General features: G+C 40.4%; 1 protein-coding gene across 1 annotated transcript in view; it reads left to right on the top strand.

Moving 5' to 3' along the window:
* The first annotated feature begins 12,601 nt into the window (after positions 1-12,601).
* TBCA (tubulin folding cofactor A) overlaps positions 12,602-23,893 on the top strand; it is a 29,462-nt gene continuing 18,170 nt past the window's right edge. The window contains exon 1 of the mRNA XM_027882641.1: positions 12,602-12,690. Coding sequence (XP_027738442.1) covers positions 12,638-12,690 — 53 coding nt within the window. The 5' untranslated portion in view covers positions 12,602-12,637. The remainder of the gene's footprint in view (positions 12,691-23,893) is intronic.

A 23,893-nucleotide genomic window follows, 5' to 3' on the forward strand; every position in this document is an offset into this window, starting at 1 on the left:
ATGTTTGCTCTGATTAAGGCATGGAGATCTTCATAAATCTGGGTCAATAAATAGGAGGACAAGGTGAAACATTTCTTGTTTTTCTGGAAAAAAACAAATTTAAGAAATTCTGACTGTGTCTCACAGGACTGTATCTTACTGATCCTTGTTTGTCCTTACTTGCTCATAGTAAATTAAGCTTCCAATTTCAATCAGGATTAAAAACAGTGATAAGGAAATCTTGATTTAAATAGCTGATTTTAGATTTTCTTTGCATTTGCACTGGGTAATTAGCTTTGTTCTTACTGACTGGCATAATAATTAACACAAGTTGATTTGTAACCAAGTGTGCAATGTATATTTGATATATTTCAATGGCTTTTTGATTTTACCATATAAACATACACAGCGAGAATGTGAAAGTTATTGTAATTTGTTCAGACTCTTAGGTTTTACATTCATTTTACCTCAGAAAATGGCAAAATACTTTTCTTTCCTAAATGATGATTTTATTTGGGGTTTGTATCAAAACGCATTGGGGTGGAAACTAAAAATCAATACATAAAACCAGTTAATTAATTGTATTTAGCTGTCTTTAAACATATAGCATAACTTTATTTCCTTTTAAAAGGAAGGCTTATTTAAAACTAGCCAGCTTACTAAACGAAGGAAGTGGATACAATATTTAGTGAACTGAGAGATTATTTCTTGTCTGAGGGAGCTAATACTTAGATATCTAATATGCAGATAAATGGCTAGTGAAATTATTGGAAGTGTCTATAGGGGCTACTGCCTCATTTCCCCTGAAGTCAATAGAAGTTAGACATTTAATCTGTAGAACGGATTTTGAAACACCCACTGGTCATCTGTAACCATCTTCAGGCACCAAAATATCTTTAAAATCTGACCTCTCACCATTAGGATTTTGTTTGTGTTATCTTCTCCACTTTTTTTATTCAGACATTAGATGAGAAAACAGTCCCACATTTTCAGCCTTTAATATATCTCGGAATTTTGCATGAGCAATGCTAATTAAATAACAAAAATGTAATGACATAGATAAATGACAAAAAACTGTACCTGCTAGTTCAGCTAAAAAAAAGAAAACAGAGGCCCTTCTGAATAGTAAAACATTTGAAAAGAGAGCACAAACCAGTATCATGGTAAAGGAAGAAAAAGTAATACATTGCTGGATTTGAAGACATAATGATTATTTTAATAAAGACCATGTTGACCTTAAAAATTTACCAACTAGCTCTGTTTGATCCATTGAGTAGGAGAATCTTTTTAGTATATTGAAATAATGCTGAGAAAATCTGAGCTCTAATAGAGGATAACACTGTTTTACATCTGAATTTGGTTTCAGTGTTAATGCAAATATTTTTCTGTATTTTTAAACTTAATATAAACATCTATTTTAATACTAACTTCTCAGCACCTCTAGAAATTCCCAGCAACCACACTGGGGGCCTGGGTTGCCAGTACAGTAACTGGGGCATCATGTCTCTCCAACTAGAATCTGAGCAGGTCACTGCAGAAAGTACCAGTCTGAAAACCATATCCACCATCCCAAATTTGGCCTTTCATTGCCTTCACGGATGTACTTTCAGGTGCTTCCTCATACTCAGGATGCCCTGCCTGAACTCTTAAATGGATTTAGACAGCTACATCTTTTCTCTTCAAAGCCTAAATGCATTGGTACTGCTGTTTTGACCAGCAGGTCAGTGGTATGAGCTATTACCTTCCTTGAAATTTGTTTTCTGCCAAGGAACATCTCCTAACACAGAGTCCATATGAACAGGCAAGCAGAAACTTTCTGAGATGGGAGCCCTTCCTAATACACCCGCTGAGGTTTTACCATTTTGCCTGTGAATATTTTCTCACAGAGAGGTGACCTAACCACTCGGCTGCATTGTCATTCTTGTTTCTCTCTGTGCTTCCATCATACGGAATTATTGTAGGCAAACATGAAGCAGCATGAACAGGCTGAAAAAAGTTTTTGCCACGCTTAATACTTTTTGTCCTCCTACGGTGAATGTTTTCCTGGTAGCAAAAACTGTGCATTTACTCATGCTCTTCTAAATCCAGGACAGTTTTGATTAAGTTGTGAAGTTAAAACAACAGCAAATAATCACCCCAAAGATGATGAAGGGGCAGAAATCCTTGCTGGGATTTCTAAAACAGTCACAGGTGTGGCATGTTATGTATGACCAGTGCTGAGGTGTTCCTCTGCATGCTTATAGGAATTTTTGCCATGATTGATATTGGAAATATAGTGCCTACAAACTTTAAACGTATCCGGGATTAAAAGAGAGTTGAGCTGCAGGCTGTTACCTCTTCAGTTTAAGCATTCAGTCTGAGTTCATCTCATCTAACTTCAGTCATTTGTAGATGATGAATCATCCAAACACTTTCAGATACTCAACTTGCACTGCATAAACTGAACTCTCTATAGAGTTTCTCTTCAGTGTAAAAGAATTTTAATAGGCACAGGCTAGGTACCTCATCATGACTCAGCTTAATTTAAGCAAGATGAGATTTGCTACTAAAGTATTACCAGGTATAGCTCATATTTCAAGGGCTTGTGTTTGATCATCTTTTTCACTGGATTAGGAATGATTGCTCCAGTATGTATTTTGAAAGCTTTACATATATTAAAAATAAAAAAATAGATTTATGAAAATAGAAAGGTTTTCATTCTTCATTGAAGACTAGAAATATGAAAATCCAATTAAACTGGTTTGATCAGGGTAATTTTAGCAAAAGCAGTGTTACCCTTATATTTACAGTGAGAAGTTTTGGTGCAATTATTATTAGTATCATCTGTACCTTTGATGCCTTGTGTGTAAGAGAAAAGTAAAAAGACCTCTACGTCTACTTCCTTCCTATTAAAAAAAAAAAAAAAAAAAAAAGCAAATTTCAGTAGTCAAGGAGCAGGACTTCAGTAAAAAGTTTGTTCTCAATGGGTGGATTTCAGATCCTGCAGCTGACCCTGATTCCTAAGTTTAATTGTATGCCTTTTGACAAACAAGGTTTTAAGGATGAAGGAAACTACTTAGAATACCTGAATGGATGGACCACTTTGTGGATAAAGAATTGGCTGGCTGGTCACACTCAAAATGCTGCAATCAGTGGCTTGATGTCCAAGTGGAGACTGGTGATAAGTGCCATTCCTCAGGGGTCGGTATTGGGGCTGGCACTGTTTAATATCTTTGTCAGCAACATGGATAGTGGGACTGAATGTAGCCTCAGCATGTCAGTCAATGACACCAAGCATTAAAGGAGAAACTGCTGTTCAAGCATTTTCTCACCATTCCAGGAGTGTCACATACACCACCCAGGCTTTCACTGCTACAAATGCTGTCTTCACAGCGGTAGCTCCAGTGAGCCACTGAGTGCACCTTTCAGCTCCTTGCACACACACACACACGCGCGCGCACATACTCACTCACTCACTCACTCACTCACTCACTCACTCACCCTCCAGTGCATTTCCTCCCACCTTTAGGGTTAACCCTAGGTTTCCCTCAGCAGTCTCAGACTCATAAAAGGGGTCTCAGGCATCAGATTTATAAAAATAAACAATTTAATATTTAAAGAGTCGTGTGGTGGCAGATCAGCTCAAGCTGACCCAGAACAAAGAAATCCGTGGGCAATTAGACCCTCACGATTTATACACCTCCTCCTCACACACTCTTCATGTGTCTTTTAGTCCAATTGTGGTTTTTGGTCTTCCAACACCTATTGGATTCTTTCTCTGTCTCCACATTGTCAGGCTGTTAACTGCTCTTATTATCCACGATGCAGCTTCTGCTGATGACTGATTGTCTTTTGGTTTGTGCTTTTTGTGCACTAGACCAGTCAGAAGAGCATAGAAATGAATAAAGTCCTTTACTTGAGATAAAAATCCCTTACCAACAACTAAAACATCAGTGTTTTATTAACATTCTTCCCAAACTAAAGACAAAACGCAGCACTCTACCAGCTACTAAGAAAATCAACACTGTTCCTGCATTATCTGGGTGAGAGTTCATGGCTTGCAGCCCAAGGCTTCAGCGAATCCAGCTTCTCATGCTGAGCAAGTAAAGCCAAACAAACAGCAGATTAAATCACATAGTATTATAACTCTCACTCACTGCACTAAAAACTTAGTAATTTAAGCTAAACAACAAGTGTCTGTCAAACACCAAGCTGCGTGGTGCAGTTGACGAGCTGGAGGGAAGGGATGCCATCCAGAAGAACCTTGTCAAGCTTGAGAGCTGGGCCCATGCATACCTCATGAAGTTCAACAAGGCCAGGTGCAATGTCCCGCCCGGGAGTCAGGGCAACCCCAAGCACAAATATAGGTTGGGCGGAGAACGGATCAAGAGCAGCCTTGAGAAGAAGAACCTGGATGTGTTGGTGGATGAGAAGCTCAACATGACCCACAATGTGCACTTGCAGCCCAGAAAGTCAGTTGTATCCCAGGCTGCATCAGAAAAAACATGTTCAGCAGGTCAAGGGAGATGATTCTGTCTCTCTGCTCCAGACTTGTAACACCCAACCTGGAGAGCTGCATCCAGCTCTGGGGCCCCCAACCTAAAAGGGACATGGACCTGCTGGAATGAGTTCAGAGGAGAGCCACGAGGATGATCAGAGGGCTGGAGCATTTCTCCTGTGAGGACAGGCTGACAGAGTTGGGGTTGCTCAGCCTGGAGAAGAGAAGGCTCCAGGGAGACCTTATAGCAGACTTCCAGTATTTAAATGAGACCTACAATAAGATTAGAGAGAAACTTTCTACAAGGGCATGTAGTGACAAGAGCAGGGGGAAGGGATGCAAAATGACAGAGGGTATGTTCAGATTAGATATAATAAAGAAATTCTTTACTGTGAGGGCAGTGAGGCACTTGAACAGGTTGCCCAGAGAAGTTGTGGGTGTCCCATCCCTGGAAGAATTCAAGGCCAAGCTGGATGAAGCCCTGAGCAACCTGGTCTAGTGAAAAGTGTCGCTTCCCACGGCAGGGGAGGTGGAACTAGATGGTCCTTAAAGTCTCTTCCAATATAAACCATTCTACAACATAAAACCCTGCAGACATTTCACCTGTTAAATTCTACACTATCCTTAATGTGCAGTTAAGCTAAAGCATATTTTACAGGAAAACATCCAATCTTAGCCCATCCATCTCCCATTGATAGCTTTATCAGTAGTTAATTGCTCAGTATTTAAAATTTGCTTCCTTAATTCAGTCCTGATTTTGTCTAGTTTGAATTTGCTGTTGTATCCTACTGTTCATTCTCTCTGCTGGGCTGTGAACGTTCTAATATCAGAAATTCCTTCTCTATGTATGTTACCATCTGACCAAATCCCTTCCTTTTATGACTGACGAAATACCCTCAACTTCTTGTGCCTTGTTGCATGGGGGATATTTTCTAGGTACTGTATTACTCCCACAGATTTGTTCTGAGCCTTACAAGCTTTTTTTCCCCCTTTGAAGTGTAAATCTGAGTATGTGATTCCAGTCAGAGCCTCACTCTTTTGGCATTCTCTCAATATTTAAGACTCCTACACAATACTCATATGGCAGTATATTTAACGAATGAAACAGGCCTTCTGTCAGCCACATTATTGTATCTTGGTTCATGTGTAATTGGTTAACCATCACAACCCAACAGGTCCTTTCCGGGGTTACTGATTTCCAAGTCACAGTTTTTTACTCTGCAAGTCTAACTTATATTCAGTATTTCTACATGTATGACCCAGACTTTTCCAGCATTGAAATTATTTATTTTGAATAAGTTTATTTCAGTCAGCAATCCAGTTCGCTTTACAGAACTAATCTGTTCTTATTACTTACAGTGTCAACAATATTTGTGCCAGCAGCAGGCTTTATTAGCAATTATTTTAATACTTCCTCTCTGGTGGTTAATAAATCTATCAAATAGCTTAGGCCAGATGAACAGATTCCTGCAAGAATTCACCAGAAACTCCTACATTTTGATAATTAACCAACCACAACAAACCAATTTACAAACTACTTAAAATGTGCTAAAGTGATACTGTACAGTGCTAAACATTAATCACAAAATAGTTGATTTTGTGCCTGTTGCTTTATAGCATCAAGCCATACTATGACAGTGTGCTTATCTCTGTCAATAAAGATTGGAATCCTATTGAAAGCATACATTTTTTATCTCCTTTAGACATTCTAGATACTGCTTCATCTTTATGTTACAGTCTACAGATATTTTCCTTTTTTTACTGAGAGAGAAGCTTTCAGAACATCACTTGCAGCATAGATATTCTCATGATCTGCCTATTTGGTGCCAGCCACTTTGCCATCCTCCACCTTTGTGTGCTGCAAACATGCTCCTGTCTGTTAATCACTGGCAAAGATTGTTTCTTCACTGGAGAATATCATTCTGAGTGGTAAAAATTGCAGTTTTCAGATGTGCCCAAAAAACAGAGAAACCTTCTTGTCTGGTATTTAAACACTGCACTGAAGCATGCGATCAGTCAAACTCACACCACACAGATGTCAGCTGATGCCACACTTTTGTTTTATATTGTAATACAAAATGTATCAATTAAAAATGCATTAATAACTTAGGAATCCAGCAGGTATTGAAGACAGGCTTCAAGAAATTTATATTAAAAGTCTTAAAATATCCTGAAACTTTCTAATGATTCAGGGGGAGATAAATAAGCAAGTGTATGCATATATATAGCTATGTAATAGTTATATATTATATATTATACATATAACTTTTTTCTCAAAAGATTCATCACATGCACCTTTATTCCATGAGTTCTTTAAGCTTCACATATGAATTTGATCTTTCACTGGAGATTTTATTATATCCAGTTATTGTCAAATCAATAATTTATTTTTTACTTCATTCCAATGAGATTCATTCCCATTGATATGTTTATTTTAAAATAAACTATCAATTAAAACAGGAAATCTGCCTCCAAGGTAGGATAAAAAGAGATAGTGACAGGTTCATAATCAAAGCTTCTCTCTCCATTGAGAAATAAACACTTGTGAGGATTCTCAGTGTGTTTTACAGTCTTAACAGCTGTAAAGACTGTCAGGTCTCCCTTGATTGACCCTGAATAAAATCTAACTAGGGGTGTCAAAAAAATATGTCCATCAACCTTGCTCATGCATTACAACATAAAAATTGATTGGAGTCATTGACTACAGGTAGCAATGAGCAAAACTACACAAGATAAATACTCTGGTTTGTGAATACTCATTCAATCCACTTTCATCTGGATTGGGCACTCATGAATAAAAAGGAGGTGATCTGAAAAAATCGTGTGTGTCTTTTAAAAGATAGTATCGTGTTATGCTCCTACCTACATAGAAATTTATGTTACATGGTGTTAAACCATGGGCTAAGCTTAATGTAACATGATGCATTAAAAACTGCACATCATGATTGTAATGTGTGTCAGAACAATGAATTGTTATATCACATATCTCTTCATTCGTAGGTAGGGGACCCATGCAAATAATTTGCAAAAGGATATATTCTCCTTTTGATGCACACACATAAATTCCTTTTTCTCTCACTACTTCCAGCTCTTCAGCTAAAAGTCTGTCTGAGCTAGGAATAACTGCTTTTAAAAAAGCCTCAAGTTAGCTAAAAAAAAAAGGTTTGAATTGTAGCTAAGCATTTATTATAGGCACAGTTTTAACCTAGAAAATTGTATGAGAGGGCTGTTTTGTAACCTATATTCTCCAGTAGTGTCACATTTGAGGAATTGCTGCCTTCTCTACCCAGGGTAAATTGTACTGTCACTGTAACTTTGCAGAAAATGAGTAGGTTTCCGTCTGGTTTTATACTACCATTTCCCAGTGCGCTACTTCCTTTTCACAAAAGCATAGATGAAATCAGAATCCATCCTGGTGGTGTTTGGAAATGGTACAAAGGCAAAAATGGGAACAGACTTCGCCCCTGACCCTTTTCAGTTTCTGCCCAGTGTCATCTTTCTCCTTTACCTAACCACACAATGTAACAGCCTCTCCTATTACAAAACACAGCTCCCACTTGATTCAACATGTTATGTAAGTATCTGACTAACTGTGCAGTAGCAATCCATTGTGTCCTTGTCCCATTACATGGCCTGTGCTTTTTGCCTGTATCTGGGTGTTGAACAGGTCTCTAAGAGTTTTGCGAGGGTATTTGTGGAAGGTAATTTGACCAGTAATGATCACCTGATATGAAAGTGGGTAAAGAGCTTTACACTACAAAGAACATAGATGCTATCTTGTATGCTGACAACATTTAATTAATTAATTCTTGTGCAGTTAAATGGTGCCCAGCTGTACGCTAGCCAGCTGTACAACTGCACCAACTTTTATTCAAAATCTAATCCCATTTATGCAGTATCCTTTAGGGAGGCTGAATGAATCATTTTCCTACAAAAAAATATAAAATTTGAAGACTAACTTCCACATTTTGTCTGATCATAAATGAAAATGAAATTATATTCAAACAACACATGGTTTTGATGGATAAACAAAATAGTATAAAAGCTCACTGAGCATTTACTTACTAAAATAATGGTCTTACTCCTCAGCTGAAGCAAATATGCATTTGGCCATGGGCTTTTCAAGCTGTCTAAACCAACCGGCAATGGATGGACAAGATCATGGAAATTGCCACTGGGGCTTAGTGGACTAAACCCCATTTTCTTCTCCAACACATGCTCTGACCTCAGCAGCATAGGTGGCATAATGTTTCAAATTTGTATATCAGCTGGCAAACATGCTGGGGTTATATTTGAAATGAACACAAAATAGCTCCACTGCAACAGCTCCATTATTTCAGAAAGTCCCTTATTAAAGCCAAGGAAATAAATTTAAAAGGGAGGAAGGCATGTAATCAGAAGGTAGGATTGAGACTCGGTATTTGCACACCTTAGAAGTTGTGTGTTTTCTTAAGATGTGTGTCTCTTGACAGACATACCAACTGGGAATTGCTACTGTAAAGGGGATTTGTGGCATACTGCAATGTCTGCTCTTTTCTTGTGATGAAGCATATGTATGGTATTAACTTCTTAAGATGGTCTTTCATAGACAATGCCATGAGTGCCTTGCAGCCTGGTGTTCTTGCTTGCAAGTGAATTATGTGCACTGCGAACACTTCGGACTAAATATGTATTACATAATTGTTTATATGTGCAGACCTTTGAGCTCAACAAGCTGATTAGCTGCTTCCAGTCCTTCATTCTTAAGTGAAATGGGATTGAGCAGTAACTATCACATATGTTCTTGTTCAGAAGAAATAAACAAGACCTCGATGGATTTTTTTTTTTTGACAGAAGGCACAGTGCATTAGCAGTGACAATTACTCCCACTGAAGCAAATTTGTACAAAACATATAACAAACTGCCTTGAAAATATTGCTTATGTGGAGCAAAATGAAAGCTGGGATGACCAGATGACAATGGCCAGAGCAGAGGAAGTCATACTCACAGCAGTTGCAGTTTTACACATGAGCTGCTGGGAAGGAGCAATACCAGAGAATATGTAAAGATACGTGTAAGGGTCCCAAGTATAGAATGACTTGATCTGTATGTCAGCACAACCAGAGCACCAACAAATTATGTTTAGGTACTTGCCTTTATGCAACACTGTGCACATAATGACTAGGGCTAACAGATCTTATGAAAAACCTTCAACCAGATGCAACACAAGCAGAATGCTGCCAAAAATCACTGAAGAATCGACAGTTTCTACACTATCCAAAAAGGTACAATAGGATTCTTAATCTTCATAAAGGATTGTATTCAACTCTGGTGTAACATCCCTAATTCACATGGAAACATGTCTGTGACTGACTAGACCAGAAATCGTTTCAAAGGAGTTCTGGAAAAAATACCCCTCCACCACCTTTATTGAAAAAGGAGTGTCTGTCCTGGAAAGTATTACACATACCCAGATATCCATACCCTTAGAAATAAAATTACTATTTTTTTAAAGTGTTAATTAAAAATCTTCAGGTATTAATACAAACATGTATTAATAATAAAGTACATCATGCTTTCGGATACATTTTACACTATACTCCACGATCCACCAGGAATACCTTTTTGAAGTTATCATTATATATGCTTAAATATGAACACAAATCGGGTATATTATCATCTACTTAGTTAGCTGAACTAGCTGTAAGAAAACAATTGCATTCTACTTCTAAAATTCAGTTACTGAGGCTAAGCACTGTCAGTAATGCGAATTAATGCTTCAGGGCTAGAAATAAAACATTTTTAGCACTATGAAACATAAGTTACTTAATACTGCTTCTTCTAGGCAAGTTTTATTTTTGTACTGCTATTTGTTGTTGGCCTTCTCACTTATGGAATGACTTTGTCAAATATAGAAAAGACATTGAAGACTATTCTTGAAAAAGTAATTGATGTGTAGGTGCAGGGTGGTAATGCAGCTTTACTTGCAGCCTTCTGTATTTTCAAAGTGTATGTAGCATAACCAAGCTGCCTTGGAATTTTTTACAGAACAGCTTCAGCCCCAGCATGACTTCATACAGCTTTCTAAGGACAAAATATTAAGGTGTGACTTCCTGTTGAAATAAGGGACTGCATTTTCCCTTGTATCTGCCAGAATGCTGCTCTCCTTCCCCCTCCTCCTGCATAGTTGATGGTAGATTTGTGTATCAAATACAAAATACATCTGTGAACTTGTCTGCAGATCATAGTTGTTTGTGGCATTGAGCAGCCTGTTGACTTTGAGACCTACATCAACTCTGTGGACTTGAACAGTCTTGGCCTTCTCTGAGCCATGTATGATTATGCCAGCCACACTGACATAGCTGAATGACTAATGACCTGAAACTGTCATGTCACCAAAAGCAACATGACTTCCTTCCTTGCAGACAGCTTTTCTCAAGAGACAGTCGTCACTAGCAGTGGTGAAAGTCAGGGCAAGCCACCAACACAGGACGAAAGGATGTGGGGGGAAAAAACCCCCTGCAGACCTTCCTGAACTGCACTCCACTGAAACTGCATTTGTCTTTCTTATTTATTAACTAACACTATTTTTTTTCTTTCTTGTTGATTTAAATACTCATTCAGGGAAAGTTCTTTCAAACATAGACCCAAAGGGGATTTTTTTCAAGAATCCATCCCCGTAAGTGGTTAACCTCAGCTAAGTGTAACCATGAAGGAAAACAGCCTTTGAACCATCAGTCAAAACTGAACCATCCAGGACTCAGCTGCCAGTGCTATTGTTGCCTCTTCATTGTTTTTACCAACCACTGGACACTAAGGGGACAGATTCTTTTAGAGATCCTTGGCAGAATGATGACAATACTAAGCTGTAGTGTTTTTAACATTTAGTTTAACCATTAAACAATAGTTTAACAATTAATGCTTTATTTTCCTTAGCAGAACTTCATTATTATCATAGCACAGAACTTATGATTAAAATGGCACAGGATTTCTACAGGCAGAATCACACAGAATAGATCAGGTTTGGAGGGGACCACAGTGGGTCATCTAGTCCAACCCTCCTGCTTAAGCAGGGACATCCTAGAGCACACGGCACAGAATTGTTTTCAGATGGTTCTTGAGTATCTCCAGTGAGGAAGATTACACAACCTCTCTGTTCCAGTGCTTGGTCACCTATACAGTAAAGAAGTTCTTCCTCACATTTAGGTGGAACTTCTGTGCATCAGTTTCTGCTGATTGCCTCTTGTCCTATTGCTTGGCACAACCGAGAACAGCCTGGCTCCATCGTCCTGGCACTCTCCTTTCAGATATTTATAGACATTAATGATGTCTTCTCTGAATCAGTGTAGTACAGTCTAGAAGTAGCAAAATACAGAATTTCTAATGCAATTTGACTTATGATTTCTGTTCACCTGAACCCTCAGCAGATCAGATTGGATCATAGGACATGGTTCAATGTATCAATGTAGCAATCATAATCTAGACTCAAAAATTATATAAAAGAACATGAGTCCCTCCCACAGTCCTCGGAGGAAGCACACGATGGCAGAAGTGTCCCTGGACACCGGGGGGTCCCAGGTCTCTGTCCAGAGTTCCCTCTCAGGACCCTCCTCAGCCGGGTTTAACAGACCGCGTTCCGGGGGCTGTGAACTGTCCTGGCGTGCCGGCCACCGGGGTCACCCACGGGGATCACCCACAGGGATCACCCCCAGCCCAGGCTGGCCCAGAGCAGGACCTGCCAGCGGGCAAGGGGCGGAGTGACTGGCCTGGTGCCCAGGGACCACGAGGCCAGGAGAGAGAGGAGGAGGATATCTGGTTTGTCTCCATGGGGCACAGGACCTTCCGGGCCTGATAGTGAGGGAAAAGGGCACAAACACGGCTCCAAAGAAGGGCTGCTCGCCTCGCGAAATGGCGTCGGTCACACAACACCCCAACACCATCACGGCACCAGTCAGCAGCTCCCGTTGCTGAATCCGACGGCGGATTCCCACCTTCATTCTCATGTGCGAACAAAGATCACGCCCCCCTCGGCAGCCCCGCCGGAACGCCACAGTCCCACACCCAGGCGCCTCTACTGCGCCGGGGAAGGGGGATGGCCGGGCGGACCCCGCCACGCTCCCGGTGGTGCCGCCCGTGCCGGCGGGGCTGCGCATGCGTAGGGCGGTGCTGCGCAGTCACGGCGCTCGTCGCCCCCGCGCCGCCATGGCCGACCCGCGCCTGAGGCAGATCAAGATCAAGGCCGGCGTCGTGAGGCGGTGAGTGACCCCGCCGCCGAGGGACGGGCCTGGCGCGGCCCCAGGGGAGGGGGCTCTGCCCCAGCCCCGGGGGCTCCGTCGGGCCGGGCGGAGGGGCCGCAACGGGGCTCTGTGCGGGGCCGGCCGCCCCAGCTGCGGGCCGCGGTGCTGTGTGGGGCTGGCATGACCGCTTCCCTGCGAACAGGCCCTGCTTCCGCGGGAACAGGCCCTGCTTTCTCGGGACGGTGGTTAAACGCGATGTTCGTGTCCCTTCGTTAGCGATTCCGAGAGCCGAGCGGGGTCACGCTGCCCCGTCTGTGTGCAGGGCAGTCGCGAGGTGTACTTGCCGAGGTATGAAGTCTCACCTACCTTTTACCAAAGCAGCAGTTGAATTGGTTATTTCTGATTCAGAACTTCGCACTGCAGAACCAGTGGTATCACAGAATAAATTAGGTTGGAAAAGATCTCTGAGATCATCGAGTCCAACGTGTGAGCAACCACCACCCTGCCAATTAGACCATGGCACTAAGTGCTACATCCAGTCTTTCCTTAAACACCTCTGAGGATCCATCATCGGAGCCTCCGGGTTTTTAAGACAGTCTTTAAGAAGAGTTTATCTGTCTGGACCGTTCTTATGGCTGTAAATACAAGGCTTTGCCTTGAACTGTTTGGTCACAGTGGGGTTTATTAAGGCTACAAAGACTGCACTGGCTTAGGCAAAGACCGAAATTAGTGTGTATGTTGGCTGAAGACGTTAAATAGTGCAGTTTCGTGCTATGAACTTTATGTTATGACTTGGCAAATTTCTATCTGACAGGTATATTTTTTTGTTCATGATTTGCCTTGAAAGGTTGGACTTGAAGGTAGTTAAAGGCACTTGAGAGTTCCTGGTCTCCAAACAGGGAGCAAAGCACTCAACTGTATGCGTTTCAGGGCTAGTATAAAGAAAGGGATGAAAACGTTTTGGAAAACAGAACTAATGCAGTTGACAGGATTCAGATTTGCTTTTGAAGAATGGCCGTGTGTGTGAATAAACAAGTAAACTTGTTTATCTTATGTGGTAACAACAGGCATATCTGCAGTTATTCTGCAGCAGCTGGCATTGCTGTAAGGGAACGTTACTTTAAAAAAAAGGGGAGAAGAGGAAAGGACTGTTACCTTACACTCCCTGTGGGGAGATGATATAGCGGCTGTGACGGCTGCACACAGATAAAAAAAGAGGGATGGCTCAATCCCACTCCACCCTTCTTCTCCACCCAGAAACCTAGTTATGCACTCTAGACAGTGGGTACACGTGACTTGTGTTAACTTAGGAACATCAGCATTGTGCTGCTATTTTGGACTACAACAACTGTATAGGTATTCTTTTTCTGCTGTGTGAGAAGATTTGTGTAGAGGCTTATTAAACATTCCATAAAGTGACTGACTTAACAAGTCAGCTAATTTTCCTTAGGTTTTTTCCTGTGTTTAGAAAGGAACATTGAATTTAGCCTGTAATGCTGATTTCCAATCACGTTCAGTGCTCAGGCAATATGAATATATAAAAAAAGGTAGGTATCAAGAACCTTTAGGGCATATGAACTTTTCAGACATTTTGTTTGCTTTTTTCCAAAGCATCTGTTGCAGCACATTTTTTTCCTCTTATTAGTTACCTAACTCATCAGCTATTCTGTTTTGGGATTTTTGTTTTTAGCTGTATATCATCAATTTTTTGTGTACTCCTCTGAAGAGATGGTACTGTAGGTTGTGGGTAGTTTACTTGCCCTTTTGCTTTTTTGACAGATCTGGTAGCCAGGCTCTTGGTGATTGTATACTTTCACTAGTTTATCATTCAAGAAAAAGTAGATTTGATGAACACGAATAGTAATGTTTTCTGTATTTCTGGCTTATGTCTTAACAAGCAATACTTTTGGTTTATTCACTTCAAAATGGTCTTAGTCCTAATAAATCCAAACAATAACCTGCTGGATAGTGAGGGAATCGATTAGTAAGAAATGCAAAACTTCCAAAATATCTTATTTCCATTTCAGATAGGAAATGATTTTAAAAACTACTTCAAATAAAGTAAGTCGGGTTGTGTGAAAATAGCATTGACATTTGCCCATAGTTTCCATGTGATTAAGTGGAAGTGACACCAGTAGATTAGAATGAGACTAAGACAATTCACATTGCAATTGTGTTAGTTTAACTTTAACAATCTTTTAAAATGCTTGTTTAAATGTGGCTGACATACCATAATTACAAATCTACAAGCCCTGATTATAGAATTTTACATCATGAACCTATGGGGAAAGTGTATTGATTTTTGTGAAGCAATTCTTTTTTTAAATTCACCTTTCTAAAACTGTGATATCTTCCCAGGATTGTTCTTTTGCCTTTTGCACTGGTGTTGATATTATTTTTTCTCTTTGTAAAATATCATCATACTGCAAAGCAGTTTTACGCTGTGATTGTCCTCCCTTGCTCCAAGCACAAGAAGTTCTGCAAGTTATATAAACTGTTGGTCTGATTTTATATGTAAATTTGAACAATCCTCTTATTGAATTATTTTACTAGCGAGGATACATTTTGTGCAGGAGAAATCTGAATAATGCAAATATTCTTTTTGCTGTATGTTGACTCTATTGATAATTCAAGCACAAAACTAGTTCACGTTCTTGGTTACTCAAGAAATTTGCAATTTCTGATGAAAATCAGAAATTTTATCCATCTCCTGTTCACTGTATGAATAATGGTTGCTTCTTGCTTTCATTGGCCATTGGCACTCACTCTGATCCTTAGCATCAATGTGTTGATAAGAAACTCACATCGCTTTTCTTTATTCTTGTTATAAGATTGTATGCAACAACTGTTTGTAAGCTCAAATAATAGGAAGGGATATCTCATATTATTTGGGTATTGAGGAAGGATCTGCAAAGCTGCTCAGCCAAACTGAGTCAGCGTGATAAAGCAATTTAATGTATGTACATGGCACATCTGAGAGCTCAGGGATTCAAGAGGGTGAATATATTGTATGCACTGTTGGATACAAGCTGACTCTACCTAAATTAAATAACCCTTTTCAGAGTGCAGATTGCACATCTGTTATCTAGGGCTGTCACCAACTCAGTCCTGGAGTCTTAAACTTGTGTTTAGTGCTACCCAAGTGTGGTTGTTGCAGTCCGGAGCTACTTATATATATCTTAAGTACCTTTTATAATGTTCCTGACATCAGAATCAGATGCAGAAAGTCCCAGGTTGGCCCTGTGTTGTGTTAAATACGAGGATGACCATGTAAATAAAACTGGGCACTTAGATGATGATGGCCTAAATTCAGCTTTATTCTCTTCATCCAGAATATTACATTGTCTTCACACAGCTGCACACACACTGTCTCACACACTGTCCTCTAGAATCTTACATACTAACACTATTCTTAGTTCCGTTATCTATATTTACCACTAGCCTTCACGTATGATTGGATGTTCACCTCTTATTTACATTCTTTTCCACGCTGCTAGGCACCACAGCCTAGCTGCATCCTCTGACAACTCCCCTTTTTTTGTTTTTGTGCCACAAAAATTGCCTGGGTCGTCCTTTGCAGGGCCCTTTGCAAATACGACACCAAACATGGCAACATGTAGCACAACTACAACAACAGATAACAGAAGCAAACCTGTCTTGACTATAGGCAAAAGCCATCCTGATAGCAACAGACCATTTAGTTAGTTCTGACCAGCATTAACCTGCAGCTCTTTGATTCTTGCTTCCAATCACTGAAGGCTAGCATGCATCAGCTTACCATAATTAAATTTATATAACACATTCTCTTAAAATCTTAACACTTATAAAGTATTTTGGGTTCTACGCAGTTTTTTTTTTCACTCATACAGCTTTTTTTCCAGTCATTCAGAAGGTGGCCACCTCAATCATCCTTCATTCACACATAGCTGGGATTTTTATTATAGTTTTTCATTTCAACCACACATCTCAGATCCCAAGCATCACTGGCCGTGTGCTTCTCAGTCTGCCATCTCCGATGGTCATGTTCAGCAACTCCACCTGTCCTGAAGAGGAATCAATACAAGGAACAAAAAAGCTTAACAAACCTAAAAGAGATCCATTTTTGATCCAGCACGCATATTCTCCTCCCCCCCTTTCCCCCTTTTTTTTGTATTTGAAAATATGTTTGGTATGTAAAATGCTTTCTTGACAATAACTTGCTCCATGAGTGAGCTAGCCCTGCTTTAGAATACCAAAAGCTATGCAGCATGACAGAAATAATATCAGGGGAACTGAAAGAAGACAAGAAAATCATGTGTGTACATTTTAAATTCGTAACTGAAATGTACTTTAACCTACTGCCAGGAAAGGGGAAAGAAGGAAAGTGTAATTTGCAATTTCAAAATCATAGTAAGCAAGTAACCAGGATCAATCATAGATCTCTTAAACTCCTAACTATTCCTCAACAAGTTCCACTTCTCTGTCAACTGTGACACTGTGACAAAGTCAGTGAACAGTACCATCAGCACTACCAGTCATGTACCTGAAAGTTCTCTTCAAAGCTCCTTTTTTTTTGTTGTTTGTTTGTTTGTTTGTTTGTTTGTTTGTTTTATCAGCTGCAGTTACAGCAGCTTTGTCACACTGTGCCCTGCAACTCTGGGATCTCCTCCGGGACTCCCCTCACCGCTCCAGGTGACCCTCCTCCAGTGTGGAGGCAGGGAAGTGTCCCCAGCCACTGTTTGTGGTGGAGAGAACATGGGGAGGGATCATAGAGGCTTTGGGGCTCCGGGACCTACCCCTCACTGCGGGCGGCGAGGCCCGATCGCTGTCAGGCAGCAGCGTGCCCTGCTCTGGCCCAGAGCCTGCGGTGCCCCGCCATGCAGCCCCATCAACAGCGGCTCCGCTTTCGGTCTGTTCCCAGCACGGTGCTGCCTCTCGTTTAAGTTCATTAACATTGTTAAAAGTTCAAAGAATGTTGCCAGTTGGCTTTAAGGAATTCCACAGTGAATAGCGGCGCGGCGCGGGGGGGAGGAATGGGGGGGAGGGAGGAGGAGGGGGGAGGCTCCGGGCCTCTGTCTGCCCGTGTCTTCTAGCAGCTCTCCATCTTGCCTTGCCCCCTCGTCTTCGGCACGTCTCCGGCACACACCGCGGGGGGAAGTGGGGGGGGGGGGGAACGAGACGGTTTCGATTGCTATCTGAGGCGGCTCCGGTCCCAGCCCCGGCTCCAGCTCGGCTCCAGCAGAGCCAGGCCGGCCCCGCCCCGAGAGTCCTTGTCGCACAGCGCTGCCACTTCGCTCTGCACCCCCGCCCTGTGCTGCCGCAAACCCCACTCAGAACCGCTGTTTCTTTGAACTTCACGTCGTGAGCAACCATCATCATCACACTGTCTAAGCAGCGCATTTGAAGCACCAACCATGCGCTTCCCTTGGGACTCAGGTCCCACCCATCACGCCCCAAAGTTCCCAGTGGCTCACCTGCCTCAGGTGTGAAGAAATTTTGGATCCAGATCCGTTTTTTGCAGAATTTCCACTGCTTTATGCTACACCGGGCTTCGTCCTCACCGCATATCGCCTGCGGCCTCAATTCCTCTCAGTTCCTCAGGGAATTATCTCCGGATCCCTCGACGGGGAGTCCCATCGGTATGAGTCGTGAACCCTCCTGACTCGTAACACTCAGGGTCACCAGTTGTTATATTAAATACGAGGACGGCCATGTAAATAAAACTGGGCACTTAGATGATGATGGCCTAAATTCAGCTTTATTCTCTTCATCCAGAATATTACATTGTCTTCACACAGCTGCACACACACTGTCTCACACACTGTCCTCTAGAATCTTACATACTAACACTATTCTTAGTTCTATTGTCTATATTTACCACTAGTCTTCACTTTGTTTGTTTGTTTGTTTGTTGGTTGGTTTTTTTGGGGGGGGGGAGAAGAATATATGCAAAACTGTAGCATTGCACTCTTAAGTTATTTAAGCAGTCTTTCAGAAGTCTGGAAGTTTCAGAAGTAGTTCTAGTTGCTTCGCAACACTAGTTTGGTGACATTATGCATGTGTGTTATGCTGTTGTCTTTCTGGTTTTTTATGGCATGGAGCCACCTACCTATGTGGATTAAACACCTACAGATAATTATTTTGTGTTGAATTAGAATGTGGATCCATGGGAAAAATTAAGTAAAATGTATTAAATTTATGGTAGTTATTTGTATATGGAAGCTGAATTACAACTATGCTAACAACTATAATCCATCCTGGCTTGACTTTTAAGTATTAATAAATTGTGTGTATAATAGAGGTGGAAAGCTCATTCAAGACAGCGAGGTCCATTGTTTCTTCTTTTAGCTGTATTAAGTCTCTTTCCTGATGCATTGTGAATTGTTTACACACATAATATGACTGTAAATGTATTTAATTTTTCTCATTACTGTAGCACTTACAGTTGGTTATGCCCAGTTGGGTGAGGCAGGGAGGAGGAAGAAGCAGATTTTGTGGGGTTTTTTTCTCTAAAACCAAAGGTCTTGACTGAAGATGATGCCTGAGTTACAGAAGAGGAAATTAAGATCTTTGATAACCCCAATTGTTGGCACAACAGAAGCCCCATTTCTCATTCTTCTGTCTCCAGAAGTGAAGTTCTTGGGCTCCTTAGCATTTACAACTTTCAACTTCTGTCCCATTCCATTCCATACTGTTCTCTCCCAGAATTTTTGCCACTCCAGAGCCTCTTCAGGGTGTGCTCATAAACTTTCACTTCTCTCCAGCTTGCCCTCAGTGTGTCAGAAAGGCTCTTTCAGCTCTCTTGGCTCCTCTTTGCCCCCAAAAGTCCAAGTTCCTTCTTGCAGCATTGCATGAAAATCTTGATCCTCAGCCATCATCTTTTGCTTTTTGAATAGCCTGTAACTTAAGAACTTTCATTCTGCTCATATCTATTGGATTCTTCCATTCCTCTCCCTGCTCCATATTCCCTGGCATTCAGAGATGACTTAGCCAGACAGACTTTCTCAGCAGGGCAAAAAGGGGAACTTCAGTTGTTTGTATGACAAGGACTTGAAAAAAATTTGAAGGAATGTATTGCAAGGACAGAGTAGTAACTGTATTGAAAGGCAAGAACAGAAAGAGAAGCCTTGAAGATTCAGAGAAATCTCTAGTAACAGAGATAATAAAAATTACCTGGTTTTAACATTTTTATAACTTGAAATAATTTTTTTACTTCAGAAAATCGTGTAACTGATTTCCATATTGTTCACAATGAGTAATCCCTGACAAAACTCAAGCTTGCAAAGTTACCATGAAATGTCATGGTAACTTAGTTCTGTAAGCTGTTAGATGCGGGAGGGACTAAAAATTACGTATATGGTCGTGTATGGTTACATCCTGATTCTTAGAAGAGAATATTTTTCTTTGATGATGATTTTGTGACTAGAAGAGAAAATGAGTGCCTAAATTTGAGATCCTTTCTAAATCAGAAAATAATTACCCATGGCTAAGAAAATGTGGCAGTTCGTGATACCTGTGTCAATCACTGGATTTCTTGCCTACTTCCTTCATCTTCATTCATTGACATTTTCTCTTGGGCCCCAGTCTGTAATGTTTGTGTGCTTATATAGCCTTAGTGAACCCAAGAATGTGCATAGGTAAAATTTGCAGATTAGGGACTTGGTACTTCAAGCTCTGCAGGTAGCGATTGCATGTTGCCAGCGTTACTGCAGTTGTTAAATTACTTGTGCTATAACTGTGCATAGTGTTAATATATGGAAATTATTACAGTATACGAAAAGCTATACCTTGTACAGTTACACTGCTATGGATTTTTAAGTTTGAACTAAGCACAGATATTTCACTATCTCGTCAATACAGGCTGTCAGCTTTGGGTTTTCTGTGTGCTTAGGCTGAATCCATGGTGTATTAGCATGAACCATGGTTAATAGTAACACTAGTTCTGAAGAGATTCATGTCCTTTCAACAGTGAATTTGCTCAGTAGCAATACTGAGCAATTCCCCCTCATCTTCTTCAGAGCTCCACTTGCTCCGTCCAGCCAGGAAAGTGTTTATTGTGTTGATTTTTCTAATGCTGGAGAGAAGTTTTTATTTGTTGGCTTAAGCACATAGGTGCTATTCTGGCTTATGTAGAACCTGAATTGTTGGCAATTGCTGGATATTGGGGGAACATTAGGAGTAGTAGTGTGTCCTTGTACCATTGTACCACTTTTATTCTAAGCATCCATTGCTATCTGTGACTGTGGCTCAGGAAGGTGGAATTTTTATCTGTGTACAGAGGATCCTAATTTCATTATGCATGCAGAAAACGCCTGTTGTGCATAATTTTTTCATCTGTCAAACTTCAGATAAACTGTATGCCCTTCTTACAATCAGAGTGGTAGATCTACTTGCTATTGCTAATGATGCAGCTATGGGAGATGACAGTGCTGATGTCTCTGGACTGGGGTAGGAAGAGAAGTACCTTGTGGAGTGAGAAAAAAGGGCATTTTGGGGTTCTTTATGCAGCAGCCAGAAGTTGGAACAGTCTAAGCCACTTGCAGCTCTGTACCCTAAACAGACTGGCGGCGAAATCCCTTGAGAAATCAGTGTGAGCCTAAATTTGGTGGTCTCATTTCCCTCTCTCACTCTCTGGTTCTCTGGTCTCTGATGCTAGTTCAAACCTTTTGGTAAGCTCGCTCAATTTGCTTAACCCAGGAGAAAAACTGTTAGCTTTTTGTTTGTTTGTTTTTTTGTTACTGTTTAGATTTCCTGCTGTTTTGGTGAACTGAATTGACACAGAGAGATCATTTGAGCATTAGTGCTGGCAGGGATTATGCTGGGGCCGAGAAGGGGAATCCCTCTGTGCACGAGTGGTCAGCTCTTTGACTATCTTGAACCATCTTGTGTTACTTTGCTTTTCAGCTTAGGGAGCTGAAGTGGGGGAGAGAAAGTGAGTAAAAGAAGATGGATGAGGAAGTAAATCATAACAGTATGGAAAGGACCTTTTTTTCCCTCGTTCTGCCTTAAGACTCTGTCAAGCCCTTTGAGCTCTTCTGAGTTTAGTCTGCAGCTTTAAAGTAATAAAACTGTGGTTTTCACAGAGAAAGCACAAATTCTGAAATTGTTTGTTAAGTGATGGGAACGTTAAATATGTAAAATATTTTAAAAGGGCACCAGCCATAGCCAGGAAGTGACCTCTTGTCTATAAAACATTTATGGTTTAGTTTTGTTCTTCAGTGTTAAAAAGTCCTTAACTTGATTTCTAGAGGCAGGAAGTGCCTCAGGACACTTCCACAAGAAGTGTCACTTTAGACTTTGTTTCTTTACACTCTTTCTCTAGCAGCTGACTACTGACTGGCACACTAAAGACAAGATCCAGGATAATTGGATCTTATGTTTTTACTTTTTTCTAGTGAAAGACTAGGCAAAGCTAGTAATTCTATTCTGTTTGGGTTATTTCATAACTCATTTCTAGGGGTGTAGACTTCTGCTTCAGGACCCAGGAAAAATAACCAAGGAAAACAAGTGTGTTGTCAGTAGATTTAAATTAGGTATATGGGAATCTTCACTTCTATTGAACACTTATGTGCAGTTCTGAAAGCTGAAACAAGCTAATATAGATGGAGACCTGAAGTATGAGAATAAGCTAATTGTCAGTTTTTACTTCTTTAACTTTGAGTGTCCAAGGAGAGGAAGGACTTGAGGATTTTTGGTCAGTAGATTTATTTCTAAGGGGGGGAAACAAAAGGAAAAATCTAGTCACAGATTGGTATACCATAACTATTTGTTATGTGCCTCAAATCAAAAATTCTCACATATTTCTTGGTAGTCCATGAAACTGAAATCCATGCTAGAAGGCAGAGTGGGATGTGGAGACTGTAGCAAAATATATTAAAGAATGAAATTTTCCTGTAGATGTTGCTTTTTTTTAGCACTTGACCTAATTGCAATGCAAAACCCAGTATATATACCGTTATTTTAGACTGTGGCAGTCCCTTTGTTCTAATATTTAAAAAACTTACCCTTGACAGAAATTTTGCTATAGTCATTACTATATTAAAATTTGAGGCTTTATCTTGACACTGTAGGGTAAAAGTTGTAAAGACTGAAGTTTGAAAAAAATTAATAGCCAGAGGGAATACTGAATGCAATAAAAATAAAAGATCCATGCTGACATGGAGTGTTTGGATCGTTTGTAGATGTCTTGAGTAAAACTGGATTTGAGCAGATTTCTGTATCTGCTTCTCAAAGACTTTTCAGCGTCTTGTAGGTGGTGTAAGAAAGTACTTACTGTTTTCAGAACAGATCAACTTTACAGGTACATCATATAATATAAAACTATAGGCAGTGGTTTGCAAATATAATTCAGAAGATGAGTCTTCTTCCATTAAGGAATTTGTGGATGTTCGGTATATAGTATCAAAGGAAGCCCTTGTTTATGGGGCTGTGATATCTTGGTTAAACCAAAAGAATATCTTTAAGCCTTTCAGATAATATTTTTGTACATCTTTGGCACAAGAAAGTGTACATCCCCATAATGTCACACAAGTGTTTATGTCAGTCCTGTGGATGTCCATGAATTCTGGAAGCTGTTAACACTGCATGTCGAGAAGAAGGGAGAGCTATGGGACACATACTGGCCTAACTCCCTGAGGTGTTTTCTTGCAAACATAGTTTCTGAAGAATGACATCAGTATAAACTGTCAGCACGTGAAAACCATAGAGCATTTGAACTGGCTGAGATCATCTCTGAAGGTTCACATTAATAGATATAGTTCTGTTTAATAAATAGTCACAAATTTGAAGTCCAAATAAATACCTAAAGCAGTCTTTTCAGGAATTTCGAGAAATCCAGTGCCCCTTTCAACATAAAGTTCAAAACAGTATGGACCCAAATTAAGACATTTCCCTTGTTGTTGTATATACACTTTTGAAAATGGAAAAATTCAGTAGAATGTTTTCTTCTTTTTTTTACTGAAAAGTGTGATAGTGATAGAAGTAGAGGGAATCTTTGGAGCAGTTTAATTTGCAGCCTTGCTGCTAGGTGAGAATAAGTAAGACCTTTTTTCTGTTTGTTTTTTAAGTGAAGATCATGTAAGCTTGTCAAAACAGATGTTAACCTGCAGTATGTAAAGACTCTTAAGTCACATTGCAAATATGTGAACTTTTGATTTTTTTTCTTTCCTTTTTTAAGATTAGAATTCCTAAAGATTGTCTTTGGCTTCACCCCAGAATTCCTGTGTGAGAGAGTCTGGGATAG

This window comes from Empidonax traillii, unplaced genomic scaffold (assembly GCF_003031625.1).
Source record: "Empidonax traillii isolate 1590-97213 ecotype Southwest subspecies unplaced genomic scaffold, ASM303162v1 scaffold8:size5222938, whole genome shotgun sequence".
Taxonomy (NCBI): domain Eukaryota; kingdom Metazoa; phylum Chordata; class Aves; order Passeriformes; family Tyrannidae; genus Empidonax; species Empidonax traillii.